The sequence below is a fragment of the Macaca fascicularis genome, chromosome X, assembly GCF_037993035.2.
Source record: "Macaca fascicularis isolate 582-1 chromosome X, T2T-MFA8v1.1".
In the NCBI taxonomy this organism is placed as follows: domain Eukaryota; kingdom Metazoa; phylum Chordata; class Mammalia; order Primates; family Cercopithecidae; genus Macaca; species Macaca fascicularis.
Genome location: NC_088395.1, coordinates 159,468,573 through 159,485,573, shown reverse-complemented (window position 1 = coordinate 159,485,573; position 17,001 = coordinate 159,468,573). Strand labels below are relative to the sequence as shown.

Below are 17,001 nucleotides of genomic sequence, written 5' to 3'. Positions count from 1 at the left end.
GAAGCCTCCCTCACCGCATGGCCCTGAGAGTCAATTAAACTTCTTTTTCTTTATAAATTACCCAGTCTCGATATGTCTTTATTAGCAGCGTGAAAATGGATTAATACACCATCCCACTGGGGATCAGGGCTTTCACATATGAATTTTCAGGGGACACAAACATTCAGTCCATAGTGCTGACTGATGAGGTACCATGAAGAGTCCAGAAACAGACTCACACACATGTGGCCAACTGATTTTCCACAAAGGGGCTAAGGTAGCTCAACTGGAGAAAAGATAATTTTTTCAACAAATGGTGCTAGAAAAACTGGGTATCCATATATAAAAAAGTGAGTTGTCAATTTGCCTCACACCATACATAAAATGGATCATAGACCTAAATGTAAGAGTTAAGATTATACAACTTCTATAAGGAAATAGGTCTATGTTTTTATAAGAAGACACTGGATAAAGTCTTAGTGACTTGAGTTTTGCAAAGATTTCTTAAGTATGACACAAAAAGCACAAACTATAAAATTTAAAAGTCCATACCTTAGACTCCATCAACATAATGCAAATTCTGCTCTTTAAAATGCACTGTTATGCAAATGGAAAGGCAAGCCAGAGTTTGGAAGAAAAATATTGCAAAATACGTATCTGACAAAGGACTTGTGTCTACAGCTCTTACAACTTAATAAGAAGACAAACATTCTCTTTTAAAAATGGGCAAAAGACTTGAACAAATACTTCCTCAAAGAAGACATATGAATGGCCAGTGGGCACATGAAAAGATGCTCAACATCATTAGTTATCAGGGAAATGCAAATCAAAACCACAATGAAATACCACACCACACCCACTGGGATGGCTATAATGAAAAGACAGTAACAAGTGTTAGTCCGTCCTTGCGTTGTTATGAAGAAATACCTGAGATTGGGTAATTTATAAAGAAAAGAGGTTTAATTGGCTCACAGTTTTTCAGGCTGTACAGGAAGCATGGTAGCATCTGCTTCTGGGGAAGCCTCAGGGGCTTTTACTCATGGTGGAATGCAAAGCAGGAGCAGGCACATCGTGCTGCCAGACCAGAAGCAAGAGAGAGAAGGGGGAGATGCCACACATCTTTAAAGGACCATCTCTCGTGAGAACTCAATCACTGTCATGAGGACAACACCAAGAGGATGGTACTAAACTATTGTTGAGAACCCTGCCCCCATGATCCAGTAACCTCCCACCAGGCCCCACCTTCAACATTGGAGATTACAATTCAACATGAGATTTGGGCGGGGTCACTGATCAAAACTTCATCAGTTGGTGAGGATATGGAGAAATTGAAACCCTTGTACACTGCTGATGGGAACATAAAATGGTGCAGCTGCTGTGGAAAAGCTTGGCAGTTCCTCCCACAGTTAAACACAGAGTTACCACATGACCCAGCAATTCCACTCCTAGCCATATATCCAAGAGAAATGAAAACATATGTCCACGCAGAAACTGGTACACAAATGTTCACAGTAGCTTTATTTGTCATGGCCAAAACCTGGTAACAACCCAAATGTCCATCAACAGGCATTCAACAGGTATTGTGGTCCACCCATACAATGGGATCCTACCAACAATGAAAATATTAAGTATTGACATGCACAAAAACATCTGATGAAAAAATAATTGTGCTGAGTGAAAGAGGCCAGACGTACACTGTATGAGTCCATTTCTATGGAATTCTAGAAAATGGAAATTAATCTATAGTGACAGCAAGCCAAGCAGTGGCAGTTCGGATGGGGGACAGTGAGGAGCAGGAAAGAGGGGTTGCTGGGGGCGCAAGGCCACTTTTGGGAGTGGTGGATCAATTCACTGTCTCGATTAATGGGGGAGGTTTCATGGGTGTACACACATGCCCAAAACCCTCCAACTGTACACTTTAAAGACGTGCAGTTTCTTATATACCCATTATACCTTCATAATGCTGTCAAAGAAAGATTAAACAATCACTGACCTTCAGGTCTGCAGCAGGCCTCCATTTCCCACATGAATATTCCCCGGTAGTGGAGAAGGATCTAGTTTGGCCTTCCTGAACACAAAAGGAGGGCACTGCGCTCCTCTCAAAAGTCCAAGGACTTCAATTAAAGGTGTATAAGAATCTGCAGAGCAGCTGTCCAGAACTCCTGGAGGACCCCCGTTTTGTGAAGACAGTGACAGGTGCACTGGGGTTGGCATCAGATGGAACCAGCTGCAAGTCCCATGGCAAGTGGGAGCCCCTGAGACACGTGGCTGGGGCCCTTGTGTCAAAGCAGTCCCCTCTCATGCTGCCTCAGCCTCATCATGCCCCCAGCCCAACACCTCATGGGCATCACAACCATCCGGACGACTACAGTTATAAAATCTGTGGTGGTCAGTGTGTAAATTCAAACCCTGTGGTAGTCACAATTTACATTAACTTCCCTTTGTCATTCTTAGAATAATTCTTTCATGTTTTGGAAAATTGCTTCTCATCAGGAGCCTGTTAGAGCCCAGACTTTTGTATATGGCATCCCAGACTCACCACACTCTGGTTCTAACTGACCTTTTAGCTCATACATGTCCTACCAAAACCTCTCTGCCCTTCTAAGCTTCCCTGAACACACCTCATACTTTCCTTTCTTCCCTGCCTGTCCCAACCCAAGTACTTCCCAGCCAAGGACTCCCTTCCTTTCCCTCTACCTCCACTTCCTGTCTCCAGAGCTGCCCTTGCAACTACACTGGCAAGTGTGGGAGCTGTCATGTTGCCTGAAGTCTGGAAACAGAAACGACTGGAAAGAACACACAGCTGTGTTCTCAGGAGACTGATGTGGCACTTTGCTGGGGAACACAGGGGATCAGGTCCAGCCTCCCTTCCCTCTGGTCTCAGAGTCATGGTGTCTGAGTGGCCTCGGGTGGCTGCCTGTGGTACCAGTCAGAGAAGCCTGCACTCCTGGGCTGACCCGAGACAGTTCACCCACAAGGCCTTTCTGTCTCACCTTCACAGGGACCCCCCAAGGAACACCCAAGGCCTGGCTCTGGCCATTTCCCACAATCCCAGGCTTACAGCCTTTCCTATAACCTTGAACCCAACGTCTTCCCATATAGTTTAAACCCTCAGAATAGCCCCTCTACACTAGAGGGCTCATTTCCAGGCCAATGCTCATAGACCTTCCTTATTTGCAACCAAAGTAAATGAGAACAATTCCATTTCACAACGAATCCAGCCAGGACAAGTTACTAGTTACATGGAGACACTGCCAGAGCATTTATGTGGCTCTTGAAGCATTCACAGTTTCAAAGGGCAAAAAGCCCAAAGGCAAAGGGGACCCAGGTTGGCATCCAGGAAAGTTCTTGGGTGGTGGGGTGGAGGAAGCCTTGGAAAACAGGCAAGACTTTCCCCAGAGTTTAAGCTTTTACATTCTAGCTGTCCATCACAAAGCAAGCATGGGCTACCCTCCCAGTTCCCCACACAGCAAGAGGGAGGGAGCCCAATTTCAAGGCACCATTGAAGGAAAAACACAAATGTCCTTTTCGGACATTCTGACTTTAATTCCATGTGAAACCCGTTCAGTTCACGTGGCATACCTAACTGCCACACCCAAAAGAAAATGATAGCAATGACCACCTTTCAGTAAGAATGTCATTAAGAAGAGCTAAATTAGACCAAGCAATGATAAAAGGCTGCACTATTTTAAATGCCATTTATCTAAGTAAGCACTGGGGACCCTGGAGCTTTTCCGGGCACTCCAAAGTCACAGTGCAAGTGCCCAGCATATCTCCTGGCAACTCCACTTTCTGTTGAAAACTCCTGTACCTTGTCCTGCCTATATCTAGTCAGTCTTGGGCATAGGTCCTGAGGTGGAAAAAAAAAAAGGAGCTTCCATTAAAAACAGAGTTTGCTTATGCATCAGAACCAACAGCATGACAAGATACTAAGGAGTCGACTCTTCTTTAGTGAAAGCTGGCTACTGTCTGGCTTGTAGGAACGAAATCATTTACCTCCTAGAATGACGGAAATGGGTATCCGAGTGCGTGGATCTGTTTCTTTCCTGGTTCAGTTGAATGAAGCAAGACTTGAGCCCAATTGCATGACCTCCTGCCACGGGCACCTACTCTGCATGAGGATTGCGTTCCTGGACCCATGCCAGCCCTTGCAAAGACTGTCTGCACAGCAGAAAAACCCAGACTTCCCAATGGCCTCATCAGGGACCTCAAATACACCATTCCTAATACTTCTTTTTCTGGAAAATCCAAAGTCGTAGATGCTTCGGATTGCCTCAAGGCAAGGCTGGAGCCGACGATGGTCCCAAGCCTGAGTCTGAGGTGTTAGGACTGCAAGACCCATTTCACTCATGCTTACTGATTACCAGCACTGGGCCTGGCATCAAGGACACGGGGACAGGCATGACACACACTTGTGGGCTTATGAGACAGGCTTGCAGACAAGAACACAATCACAGGACAGGGGACAGGGACCTGCTGAAGGACGCTACGGTATAAGTGCAACTTACAAGAACTCTAGAAGTTTTCAAAAATATATATATATATATAACCTGTGTGTGTGTGTGTGTGTGTGTGTGTATAACATTTCTGGAGTTGTCCTAGTGATTGGCACTCCAAGCAGTATTCTCCGAGGGAATCCTGTATGTTCGGTCTTCCCACACTATCCTGATAGGAGCCAGCTGTCTTTGAACCTCCTCCACCTCCACCACACCTACCACCCACCTGCCCTCAGGCCTTGTGAATGACAAACCCCCTCTCCCCTGGGAGGGGACAGGGCTGGAAGGAGTTGGCCGCTGACCAGGACGCTGGGCTGAGAGCACCAAGGGGCAGAGCTCGTGAACCCAGCTCTGGGGACAGTGCTGGGGGACTAGGATAAGGCCTGCCAGCAGCTGCCTCTGCCAGCCCTTAGCCTTTTCCTTGAGAATTGCCCTTGGCTTTCAGTAAAGTGCCATTTGAAGGGTCTACCCTGTTTCTGCAGGGCTAAGGGGAAGAGGAGTGGACTGCATCATTGTAGGGAGAAGAGGGGTCAGGCTTGCCACCACACTCATTGGTTTGGGGGACAGGCCTGGAGTGGCCCCCTTTCTCCTGCCTGAGGTCTTCTCAGAGGGCTGGGGGAACTCTTATTTAGGGAGTGATTCCCTGATACTCCGATATGGCAAAATCTCTATTTTCAATGTACATTACCCCTGAATACAAAAACATTCAAAAGCAACGGAATGTCCAATATTCTACAAAATGTCACGCAAAAGACATTTGATGAAAGATTTGTTCCTGGGCTTGCTCTTTTGCCTAAGTGCAAATTCCTAACCCGTCTGGCTTTCCTCCTAATCGTCACCAGCCACAAGAGAGGCTGCCTGATGGGGAGGAGCAGGTAAGTGTGAAGCTTTAGGCACTGGTGGTGGGGCGGGGCAGGGGGACAGGGGACAGAGAGGCCAGGGTGGCCTTTGCTGGTGGGGTCTGGGGGGAAGAAGGTAGTGGGCGGGCAGGGGGGGAACCAAAGTCAGCAGGGTGGCTAGCTACAAATGTCCAATTGTGAGTGACCTGAAGGGTCTTATCCTCTCTGCAGGGCCTGGGCTAGCCATTCCCAGAACCACAGGTGCTCAGGGATGATGGGGCCTGGGCGCTGCTCCTCCTTCCAGAAGCAGCTGGGGGCACCCAGACAAGGCGGGAGTTTTCCGGCACAGCCCCCCATCCTGTACCCACATTTAGGGAGTCTCTTGCCTCTGTGCTAACTTTAGCGCCTCCTCCACCTGCAATATAAGCGCTTAAAGGATTAAAGTGCTTTCAGTATCTTCTACCTGGGAACACTAACAACTCTTAGGACGAGGGGAACGACCCCCAGGGAGGAAATGAACCACTCCTCTGTAACTCAAAGCCAGCGTGCCCCTGGCTGGCTGGCCTCACTGGCCTCACGCGGCCTCCCCGCTACCCGCAGCAGGCGATTCTGATGCAAATCCGAGGGATGGTTCGCGCATCCCCTCCACACACGCCTGTACACACACAATAGTACCTGTGGCTCAGGGACGAGTGGCCCAGGTGCCGTCTCTATGCCTCAGCTGCAAGGCCCAGGACTCAGGAGGGAGTAGAGGGCCTCCATTCCCAGCCCGCACTGCCGTTAATGGAGGAGCCAGGGCAGGCGGCAGTCCTCGGTTTTGAGTCCTTCCTGCGTTTCTCAACTTCAGGGTGAGGCTCTGCCTGCGGTCTTCTGATGACCAAAGAGGTCAGGGCTGTGGCCGAAATCGAGGACCTGGGAGGGCAGTCTTCCCATCTGAAGGGGGCTGAGCCTCGACGTCCCCTGGAAGGCCCCCCACGCAGACCGGCCCCGTGGGGAGTCAGCGGCGACTGGGCCTGGAAGGCCTGGCGGCCGCGCTCGGCGGCGGGGGACTGCTGGCCGCCAGCGCGCTGCCAGGGCCAGTGCTCCCAGGGCCCGCTCTCCGCCGCGCGGTCTCCGCCTTCGCCGGGCGCCTGGCGCCGTGCACTGCCTGGTGCTTGAATAGGTTGGCGCGCCGGCCGAAGGCCTTGCCGCAGTCGCTGCACTCGTAGGGCTTCTCACCGCTGTGCACGCGCCGGTGCTGGCTGAGGCCCGAACGACCACGGAAGGCCTTGCCACACTCGCGGCACGCGAAAGGGCGCTCGCCGCTGTGGCTGCGCTGGTGGTGGATCAGCTGCGAGACACCCTTGAAGGCCTTGGCGCACTGGCCGCAGGCGTAGGGCTTCTCGCCGCGGTGCGTGCGCTGGTGCTCTATGAGGTTCGAGCTGCGGCTGAAGGCCTTGCCACACTCGGGGCACGCGTAGGGCCGCTCACCGCTGTGCACGCGCGCGTGCTCCAGGAGCGCGAAGCTGCGGCGGAACAGTTTGCCGCAGTCGCCGCAGGCGAAGGGCCGCTCGCCGCTGTGGATGACCTGGTGCTTGATGAGGTTGGAGCTGCGCGTGAACGTCTTGCTGCACTCGGGGCAGGCGTAGGGCTTCTCGCCGCTGTGGATGCGCTGGTGCTCCAGCAGCGCGAAGCTGCGGCGGAACAGCTTGCCGCACTCACGGCACGCGTAAGGTTTCTCGCCACTGTGGATGATACGGTGCTTGATGAGGTTGGAGCTGCGGCTGAAGGCCTTCCCGCACTGCTGGCACAGGTACCGCTTCTCTGCGCCTTTGGGGCCCTGCGGCCCCGCGGTCGAGCTTGGCCCCAAGCCCTGGGAACCTCTCTGGAGCACAGACGACCTCGCCGCCTGCCCGTCCTTGCTACCTTGTGAATCTACCCCGGGGAGTTGTCGTCCAGAATGCTTCTGCGTTGAAGTCGAAGTCTTGCTCTGTGTTCTGTCACCTGGAAAGACAGTGCACCAGGCAGTGTCACCCTCATGCCAAGGCATGAGAGAGATGAATGAGCAGGAGGTGAGGACATAGGAGGATGGAACAAGGTGACCAGAGAACATAAAGTAATCACACAGGCAGACAGGAGAGATGAAGGGGAGGGAGGATGGGCTGGAGACAGCAGGGCTGCTGTGACACCTGGAGATTGACACCTGCCTCCAAAGAGGATTTCCCACCCAAAGCGGCAGCGTACCTTCCCCTGCCCCCTTTGCCACTGCTATTTCTTTTCCCCCCGACGGGGGGCTGGTTGAGCACCTCTCACTCACCTATGTGCAATCCTGCAGTGGTCCAGGTTCTGGGGATGTCTGCTACCCAGGGTCCTTCCCCTCGCTCCAATTGGGAGATCAGGTGAGGCTTGGAGAAAGAAAATCCTGGGCGTGGAATATGAAGCAGGTCAGGACCACTATGGCTAAGGACAGGATCGCTCCTGAACTCAGGGCATTCTCAATATCTTCAGGTAACAGAGAATAAAGAACTCTCTAAAGAGCACTACTGGGAAGGCCCAGAGAAAGGGCCGAGTCCCTCTAGGAGGGCAAGGGCTCCTGCGCGTCCAGGGCCAGGTGGGCATGGAGATCTTCAGTAGCTGGTGATCTGAGCCATGAGGGCAACTGTGTTTGTCACCTGGCCTGCAGGGAGGCTGGGAAGCTCATGAGAACTCGGGAATGTGTGTGGGGACCCTGAGGGACAGAAGAAGGGCTTGCAAGCCCCAGGGAGTATTGGGAGGCCAACAGCCATGTGCTCCGAAAGCTGAAGTGCCCTGTTTCATAATCCAACTCCACTGAGGATCCCAGACCCCTCCCTGGAACCCCAGGTCTGCCTGGTGAGGGTCAGAAGGAATCCAGGGGATGAAGCTGCTTTCCCTCTATGGGGCTAGATTATAGAGGCAAAAATCTGTGGAGTCAGACCCCCACAACCCCAAAGGCAGTAGGGTTCAATGTTGAAGCCCCTCTGGATTTTCCCTCCAGCGGCAACGGGAAATGGAGTGTTTCCATTTCCACTGGGAAGTGGAGTGTCTGAGCTAAGCTGCAGCAGCCAACCTTGCTGGGCACACTGGGAGAAAGACCAGAGGCCCAGTCCCACTCTGTCTCATGCATGCATCTCTCATCAGCTGCGCAAGGCAGGGGCAAGTCACTGGCACCCTCAGAGGTTCTGCGCCCCACCTGAAAACATTCCTGAGTGCTCTGGCCCCCATCTGTCTAGCCTGTGAATCCTGCTTTTGCCTTTTAATTGGCAAAATTGCTGCCCCTTCTGGCAGTGGGGGTACACTGGCATGGAAGGGGGAGAGCAGCGTGCTCCAAGCTGCCCCAGCTCCTCCAGGGACTTCTCAAGGCTTGACATCCAAGTCTACACTTTGTCCTTATGTGGGACCTCCCTGGTCAATGGAAGGAAAAGATGTTGCTAAATTTTATAAAGTGGAATGGATGCAAAATGCAGCCGTCATAGAAACAAATTAAGTCTAAAAGAGTGCACATAAATATTCCAGCAGAATTTGCATCTCTCTTTTGAGTAGAAAAACATTTAGTCGATTCATAACTTTATATACAAGATAAGTCTGATACTGAAACTTACAGGCCAAAGCATTTACCTAAAACATTTACAGACCACTTAGCTAAAAAGCATCTTACTGAGATGGCGGCTAGCCTGCAATGGATTACTGGTATTACTGGCCTGATGGAGAAATGCATTTATTCTTGGGCTCATAGCAACCAACAAACAGGAAACTCAGAAATAAATTGAGCCCAGAGACAGAGTAGGTGGGACTGGGTGTGTGTATGTCGTGGGGGGATCACTTACCCAGTGACACCAAATGGCTATAGTTCTCCAGCATCACCCGCTTGTAGAGGACCTTTTGTCTGAGGTCCAGAAGCTTCCATTCTGTCTTTGTGAAGTACACGGACACGTCCTCAAAAGATACTGGCACCTAAAAGAAGGCATTCTTGTGGCCACAGGGGAATTCAACCCCCTGGGTCCCTGAAGGAGCTGACAGAAACAAAATGTGGGGTTGGGGGAGCACTGGAAGGCTCAGCAGGTAGAAAGGCTTGGGTTGCACGAGTTGTAAGACAGAAAAACAGGCAGCACAGCCGACAGAGGCAGGAAGCCCAGATTGTGGGCCTCAGGAAATGAGAACGATGCTAAGGGCAGCCTAAGCTCAGCCCAGTTGGACAGGCCCGGGCATGAGAAGGCAGCAGACAGGGGCTGCCAAGGGGAGAGGCCAGGGAGAGGGGCCACCACTCACCTTGGGTCTCGTGGTCAGAAGAATGGCCGCCATCCCCAGGGCACAGAGGAGCTAAGGGAAATGCAAAGAGCCCCCTGTGAGCCCAGGCCAGCCTGGAGCAGCCAATCTGTGACCTGCTTCAAGACCCTGCTTAGTTTTTCTTGTGAAATAAGAAGCACAGCAGCCACCTGTGGTGTTCTCACTCCTGCAGCTTCACCAAGGGCACCTGACCATCAGACCTTCTGTATGGCTTCCTGGGGCGGCCATAACATGTACTACAAATTGGGGCCTTCAAGCAACACACATTTTTCTCTCCTGGTTCTGGAGGTCAGAAGTCCAAGATCCAGGTGCTGGGAGGCCCCCGCTCCACTGAAGCCCCTTCCTTGCCTCTTTTAGCTTCTGGTGGTTGCCAGCAATCCTTCTCGGCCTCTGTCTTGGTGCAGCCATCCTCTCTGTGTGTGTGTCTGTGTCCAAATTTCCCTGGTCTGTTGAGAATGCCAGTCACTGGATTAGGGCCCACCCTGCTCCTACAGTATGACCTCATCTTACCTTGATTACAGCTGCAAAGACTCCCTTTCCAAATGAGGTCACAGTGACAGATACTAGGAGTTGAGACTTCAATATGTCTTTTTAGGGGGCACCATTCAAACCCAGGACACTTTCTGCAACTGAGCTGCCATGCCCACTTCCCATACTGGCACTTGCCTGACCAGACTTTCAAGGGAGCCCATTCCTTCTTTCCTTTCTTCTTTTGCTGCTTTTCCTAGCTGTCTCCCCATGTGGCCAGTGCCCCCGACCCCAACTTTCCAGCCATTCCTAGAAGCTCCACTGCCAATCCTCTTCCCCCAGGTTGGGATTCTTAAGGAAACTCCAGATGCACATGTATCACCTCCCCTTGTGACATGAGACTTGCTTTCAAGGAAGAGAAGAGAGGTGAGGGCAGTGCAGAATCAAGGGGGACCTACGGTAGTGGGGGTGCTCTCTGAAGGGGTGACATTCAGGCGGAGAGCTGGAGGCTGAGAGTCGCAAAGAGAGTAGCCAGCCAATGACACAGCACATACCCTGGCCCTCAGATGGTCCTGCATTTGGCATTCATGGTGCTGAAAATTAGGGAACAGGCGCAGAGGATGACACCATGTGGGACCCTGGGGGGACAGCAGGAAGTTGAGTTTCAGGCTAAGAGTAGGGAACATGAAATTGACAAAGTGGACAAAATTCATCTTGGCCTCAGGACTTCTCCATATCAGTTCTCAATGCCAGATGACAGTCAGTGCTGTGGGTTGGATATCTGAGCCTCCAAACGTCACGTTGCAATTTGATCCCAATGTTGGAGGTGGGGCCTCATAGGAGTTGTTTGGGTCATGGGGGTGAGTCCCTCATGAACAGATTAATGCCCTCCCTCAGGGGTGAGTGAGTCCTGCTCTGTGAGAGCTGGTTGTTAAAAAGAGCCTGGCCCCTCCCCTCATCTTGCGTCCCCTCTGGCCACGTGATCTCTGCACGTGTGCCACCAGCTCCCCTTCGACTCCCACCCTGAGTGGAAGTAGCTTGAGGCTCTCACTAGATGCAGATGCCCGGTCTTGAACTTTCCAGCCAGCAAAATCCTGAGCTAAAGAAACCTTTTCTCTTTATAAATTACCCAGCCTCTGGTATTCCTTTACAGCAACACAGGAGGACTAGGACAGGGGGGTAAAAGATTGTTCCTTTCTCAGCACACACCCCCACCAGCTACTTCCTGGTTTCTCTGCTTCTCTGCCTGGGATTTCCATTTTGTTGGTCTCCAAGCTTTTATTGATGTTCCAATGGGCGACTACAACAGTTTGTTTGTGCCAACAACACCACAGGAGAGAGGGAGAGGGGACAGGGTCCCAGGAGCATAGAGAAGGACAGCTATAGTATTCACCTGGCATTTAAATTGCTCCAAAGTCCCTTATCATCCATGATGACCTGCCAGCCAACATTGGTCCAAGATACATAAGCTGATGTTCTGAATCCCTGAGGGTGGAATGGATGCTAAACCATTAGGTTAAAGACTGAGAGAGAAAGGGGTATCACATGTTAAAATGCCATCCTGTGATTATTTGAGGGCTGCAAGAGAGTAATCTAACCTAGCAGTGGGACATAGGGTGGAACAGTCCTGCTGCCAGGATGCAGTAGGAAGGTAGCCTACCAAAGCAGTATGACTGGATTTGAAGCAACCTGCCTGACCCAGAAAGTGGGCTGTTCCATAGAGCAACGGGTCCAGTATCCTCTGCAAATCAGTGTCATGGGGGGAGAAAAGAGACTGGGGAGAGAGGCTGTTCCAGATGAAAAGAGATTTAAGGGGCCCAGCACCCAAGTGCAAGAGGGGTCATCAATTAGATGCTGGCGTAAATGAGAGAGTCGTCAAAGGCATTAGGGATCACTGGGAGGGGGTGACTATGGGGTGGCCCTCGGAAGACAGTAGGGGATCATTACTGTTCTTATGTTGGATGGATAGTGTCACTGGGTCATGGAAGAAAATGTCCCTTTTAAAGAAATGAATATTGAAGCATTTGGGGGAGGGAATGACATGCAACTTACTTTAAAACCTTTCACAAAGAGAAAGAGAAAAAAGCTGACACAAAAAAGGCAAGATGGTGATTAAAAAGAAGAAGAAAAAAAGAACTATGGAAAACAGACTGGTGGCTTGTCAGTGAGTTAAACGTAGTTACCACATGACCCAGCAATTCCACTTCTGGGTATATACCCCCAAAGAATTGAAAAGAGGTGGTTCACACAAACCTTTGTGCACCCGTGTTCACAGCAGCATTAATCACTACAGCCAAAAGGTGGAAGCAGCCCAAATGTCCTTTGATGGATGGATGGACCAACACCATGAGTCTATATATATAAAATGGAAGAGTATTTGGCCATAGAAAGAAAGGAAATTCTGACACATGCTACCATGTGGATGAACCCTGAGGACACTACTCAGTGAAAGAAGCCAGATGGAGACTTGAAAGGTCACATATTGTATGATTCCATTTTGTGATGTAGCATCACATTTCCCAAGAGCCGTCTTGACCTAGTTTTGAAATAGTGGCTAAAACCTCTCATCTCTATGCCCTTCGAGGGCAGTTTGCTAAGTCCCCACTCCCACCACTTTTCTACAATTTCCCTTTCTCTGGGGCCACCAAACACACATCCAAATGGCCCCTGCCTCATTGAGCCCCCACACTCTGGGGCCAAGGCACCAGACAAATAGGGACAGCCCCTATGCCCTGGAGCCTGAAAACTTATGCAACTCAATCAATCCAAAGGAAGCCCGAGAAACCTAGCCACCCGCCTCTGCTGGCCCCTCCAGCCCCAGCTGCTGTTTCCCTTCTCCGGGTCTAACCCCTGTGTGGCCCTGCCTGGCAGCCTTCTCTCGTTCAGAGCTATACAGAACAAAAAGCTGAGCCTTTCATCTATCCCAGGGTCCTGCCATCCAAAGAAACTTTAACTCTCATAAAACATGTTTGTCCAGATCTGGTAAATCCATCGTGTCAGAAGGCAGATTGGTGGGTGCCAGTGTCTGGGGGGATGGGGAGTGACTGCTAATGGGTCTAGAGGTTTTCTTATGGAGCGATGAGAATGTTCTGGAGCTAGATAGAGGTGGTGACTGCACAACATGGTGAATGTACTAAATGGCCTCTGAATTGTTCTCTTTAAAATGGTTAATTTGGCCAGGCGTGGTGGCTCACACCTGTAATCCCAGCACTTTGAGAGGCTGAGGTGGGTGAATCACTTGAGCTCAGGAGTTGGAGACCAGCCTGGCCAACATAGTGAGACCCCATCTCTACAAAAAATACATAAAATTAGCTTGGCGTGGTGGCATGTGTCTGTAGTCCCAGATACTTGGGAGGCTGAGGTGGGGTGATGGCTTGAACTGGGAAGGTTGAAGCTGTAGCGAGCTGTGATTGCACCACTGCACTCCAGCCTGGGCGACAGAGTGAGACTCTGTCTCAAAAAATTAATTTTTATGTTGTGTGAATCTCACCTCAATCAAAAAGGAGGAAATAGAAATGTTCCTGTAAGGTAAAATCATTCTAATGTCCGCGGGCAACACCTCATTTCATTATAACACACTGTCAGTCACTGGGAGTCCTGTAAAACTAAAGGTGCGGGGGGAGGTACTACTGATAATTTGCCAGTGCATTCAGACTAGTATAAAATTATTGTTTTGAAAAGCAACATAAGCTCATTTTTTTCCCTACCATAACAGTACTGAAAGTTCACTACCCGTTTTGGACAAGTTGAAAGGGGGAGGAGTTATCTCTAGTCCCTCCACCCCAAGATGTACTGAGGCGGGTCTGAGCCCCAAGGGAGCACAGCACTGTTGAGTGGTGACCCCCTGAGTGAACACCCCATCGGCGGGAGTCCGCCCAGAGACAGAGACCCGCACTCAAGTGCAGCATCGGAAGACCCAGCAGAGGTGCTGGTCACACCAAGCCATCATGCAGAGCAGTGCCTATCCTTGAGAGCTAGTTCCCGAAAATCATCTACAATTTCAACTCCTGGAAAGAAAGACACGACAAACCCTGTGCCCATAGAACTTAAGTAACACCCAGGCGGGCACTGCTCTGCGCGTCTGAGAACAGAAGCACCTGGAAGGCGCGTGGTGGAACTAGAGAGCAGCTTCTTCCAGCTGGACCAGAAAGACCCTGTGACCTTTGGGGACCAGCAGAGCAGAAGCCAAGCAGAAGGATAATCCTGGGCTCCAAAGCCAAGGCTCCCCCGAGGCGCAGCATTGGGCACGTAGGTGAGAATCCACCAGACCTCGGTGCCTCAGGTAAGAAGCCAGGAAGGCCCATCAACCTGGGTGACCCGTGCCACTGCCAGTCCCTCCATGGCTGCTCCACCTCTGTGAGGGGCCTCGGACCTGAGACCCCTGCTTGTGGACCTTAGCCTATGGGTGGAACTGAGTATGCAGGGTGCTCCACGCGGGGAGGGCCGGGAAGGGGATGAGTGCAGGGCCACTGCTGGCAAGGAAGCCTGGTCAACCAAGGGGAGAGCTGGCTCCAGCAGGATGCCTTAAGACGACCACTAGATGGGGAGATATTCCCAGAAAAAGAAAAAGGAACCCACACAGACAAACAACATTCAGAAAAGCATTCAGCAGTCCCACTCAGTGGGAGCAGGAATTGGGGCTTTTTCATCCACAACAAGGGACAGGCATGGCCACTTTGGTTGGGTTTCTTCCATCCTGGGAGATCTTGCTTTTCTCAGCCCCACCAGCTTTCCTTGGCCTGAGGCCCTAGTTACCTGCTGCCCACCTGGCAGAACGGCTGGAGAAGGAAACTGGAGAAACCCAGAGCCAAGGCCTGGCCTGGGTGCTGCATGGGTCAACCAGGGCCCTCCATGCAGCCTAGCCTGAAAAAGTCCTCTGAGGAGCTTCCTTGCAGCTGGGCAGGCCTTGCCCTCTGGGGGCAGAGGCTAACCTAGCCAAAAGGGGGCCACCCACGCTGCTAAGGGATCCTTCTAAGAGGCGCGTCGGGTCCTGTCCTGCTCTGCTCACAGTTATCCCTGGGATGCCCGTGTCACTCAGAGTAAACTCACACAGCCCTTCCTGACCTTGCCCAACCCTCCTCCCACCTCTGCACCTCCCTCCGCTCCTGCCACACTCTTGCTCCCTTGAGCCAGGCCACTCCTGCCTCAGGGCCTTTGCACAGTGGATTCCCTGTGCCTAGAATGCTCTTCCCAAACCATAACCACATGCCTCGCTCTTTTACCACCTTCGAGTTTTGGTAGAAATGTTGCCTTTGAAATGAGACTTATTCTAACCACACCACCTAAACTGGCAACCAGACCTCCCTTCCCCAGCACTTACTGCCTTTTAACAGACTCTGTAATTACTAATGGAAAACATTTTCTGCTTATTGTCTGCGCTCAGCCACTAGAATGAGAACCACAGGGCAGGGCTTACTACTGCCGTGTCCCTGGCAGATCTCAAATGCTTGCTCAGGAGGTATCTGTGGGATTGAATCAGTCGCAACTAGCCCTGCAGGGAAGCGCTGGGCGCTGCTTTCTGCCCAGCTCGACTGGCTCCTTCTCTCACCCTTGCCCACCACCTTCCATAGGCCCTTCGCTTCCTCCTCGGTTTGGCTAAGCTTATGCTTTTCCGTGGCATGCCAGTCACCTGGTCAACACCCTGCGCCACCGCGAGGCACCAGCCCCCACCTGATACCCCCTGGAGCACAATTTTGGGCATCCTGCCCCCATCCGGAGACCCTCAGGGCCGGTGCCTGGGCAGCAGTGCCACAACCTCACAATACCAGTCTGCCCAGCACTCTCACACCCAGAGGTGCAAAATCCAAACTCACCAGGTGGATCAGGACGGGATGCTCTTTAGCCAGCCTCGGGACCAGTGGCTGGAAACCAATCAGGAGAGAAATTGACAAACACGGGCCGCGGCTCCCAGCGCCCAGCCCTGGATGGCTCTTCTCCCCTGGCGCCCCTGGTACCGGGCGGCCCCGAGGGCTGGTCCGGCTGCTCAGTGCTAGCCCGCCTCCCAGGGCGTCCCTGCCTGTCGCCGCCGCCGCCGCCGCTCCCTCGTCCCCCTCGCCACCTGCACCCTGCCGAGACGGGCCCCTTATCCGCTTACCCGCACCCCTGCGGCCCAGCTCGGCCCTCCTACCTGGGCTCGGCGGGCGGCCTTGGGAGTCGGCCTCCCTTCCCGCCCCCGGCAGCCCGAGGCCAAGGCCGCCACCTCCTCCGAGAAGCCCTCGGAGGCCGCGTCCCCAGGAAACGGGGGCGGGGATGGGGGCTCCCAGGCGTGTCTCGACCTCGCCTCTGGGTACCGCTCGCGAGGAGCGTCCTGAAGGGGTGTCTCCGTCCGGTGCAGGGAGCGGGCGGGGCCGGGGCGGCGGCAGCGTGGGAACGGGGCGCGGGGGGGAGGGTGGGGGGCATGGAGCATGCGCGGCGCGGCGGGATGGCTGCCCGCCCCGCGCCAGCCCCGCAGGGGCGTCTGGCCTCGCTCCCCACGCGCCCCGAGGCACTTCCGCTTTCTGTCTGGGCTACTCCGAAGGCTGGGGTCGAAGTGGTCAGCGCACCGCGGTTCCTGAAGGGGACAGGGGAGAGACCCGCGTTGACAGAACACCTCCTAATGGGCTAGACCCCTGGGCATTATTACGTCCATTCATTCAGTTATTCATCTCGCTGGGATCCCCGGGACCTCTGCAGGGCAGCTAGCACCAAGTGGCCCGGCCACGGTCATTCAGTAAAGGAGCATCCCTGGTGACCCAGGATGGCAAGGATCAGAAAGTGGGGAAGAGGTGAAAGGTGACTCGGAGGATGGTGTGGAGACACGAGGAGGGGAAAAGGGAGGTGAGGGAAGTGCAAGAAGCCAAGACCTTTTGGGTGCATCTGGCTTTCCCTCAGGTTACCCCCGATCGCATCCTTTTCCAACGGGTCATGCTCCACGTGGTACAGCCGGGATTGAAATC

General features: G+C 52.6%; 1 protein-coding gene across 5 annotated transcripts; it reads right to left on the bottom strand.

Moving 5' to 3' along the window:
* Nucleotides 1-1,471: 1,471 nt before the first annotated feature.
* ZFP92 (ZFP92 zinc finger protein) lies at nt 1,472-16,409 on the bottom strand. Of its 5 annotated transcripts, XM_005594890.4 has the most exons (6): nt 16,194-16,409; nt 15,880-15,927; nt 9,581-9,631; nt 9,139-9,265; nt 7,611-7,715; nt 1,472-7,297 (listed from the first exon to the last, which is right to left on the bottom strand). In XM_005594890.4, the coding sequence occupies exons 3-6, from the start codon at nt 9,611-9,613 to the stop codon at nt 6,312-6,314; spliced, it is 1,251 nt and encodes a 416-aa protein (XP_005594947.1). In that variant the 5' UTR covers nt 9,614-9,631; nt 15,880-15,927; nt 16,194-16,409; the 3' UTR covers nt 1,472-6,311. The 5 variants fall into 5 exon arrangements, with proteins under 5 accessions (XP_005594947.1, XP_065394776.1, XP_005594950.1 ...); XM_065538704.1 differs by lacking the exon at nt 9,581-9,631; XM_005594893.4 differs by lacking the exon at nt 15,880-15,927.
* Nucleotides 16,410-17,001: the final 592 nt, after the last annotated feature.

Coding starts and splice junctions, on each gene's coding strand:
- ZFP92 (XM_005594890.4), bottom strand. CDS start 9,613: ATGGCGGCCATTCTTCTGACCACGAGACCCAAG. Junction 7,716..9,138: donor TAGCCATTTGGTGTCACTGG/GTAAGTGATCCC, acceptor TTCCACGCCCAG/GATTTTCTTTCTCCAAGCCT. Junction 7,298..7,610: donor CACTGCAGGATTGCACATAG/GTGAGTGAGAGG, acceptor CTGTCTTTCCAG/GTGACAGAACACAGAGCAAG.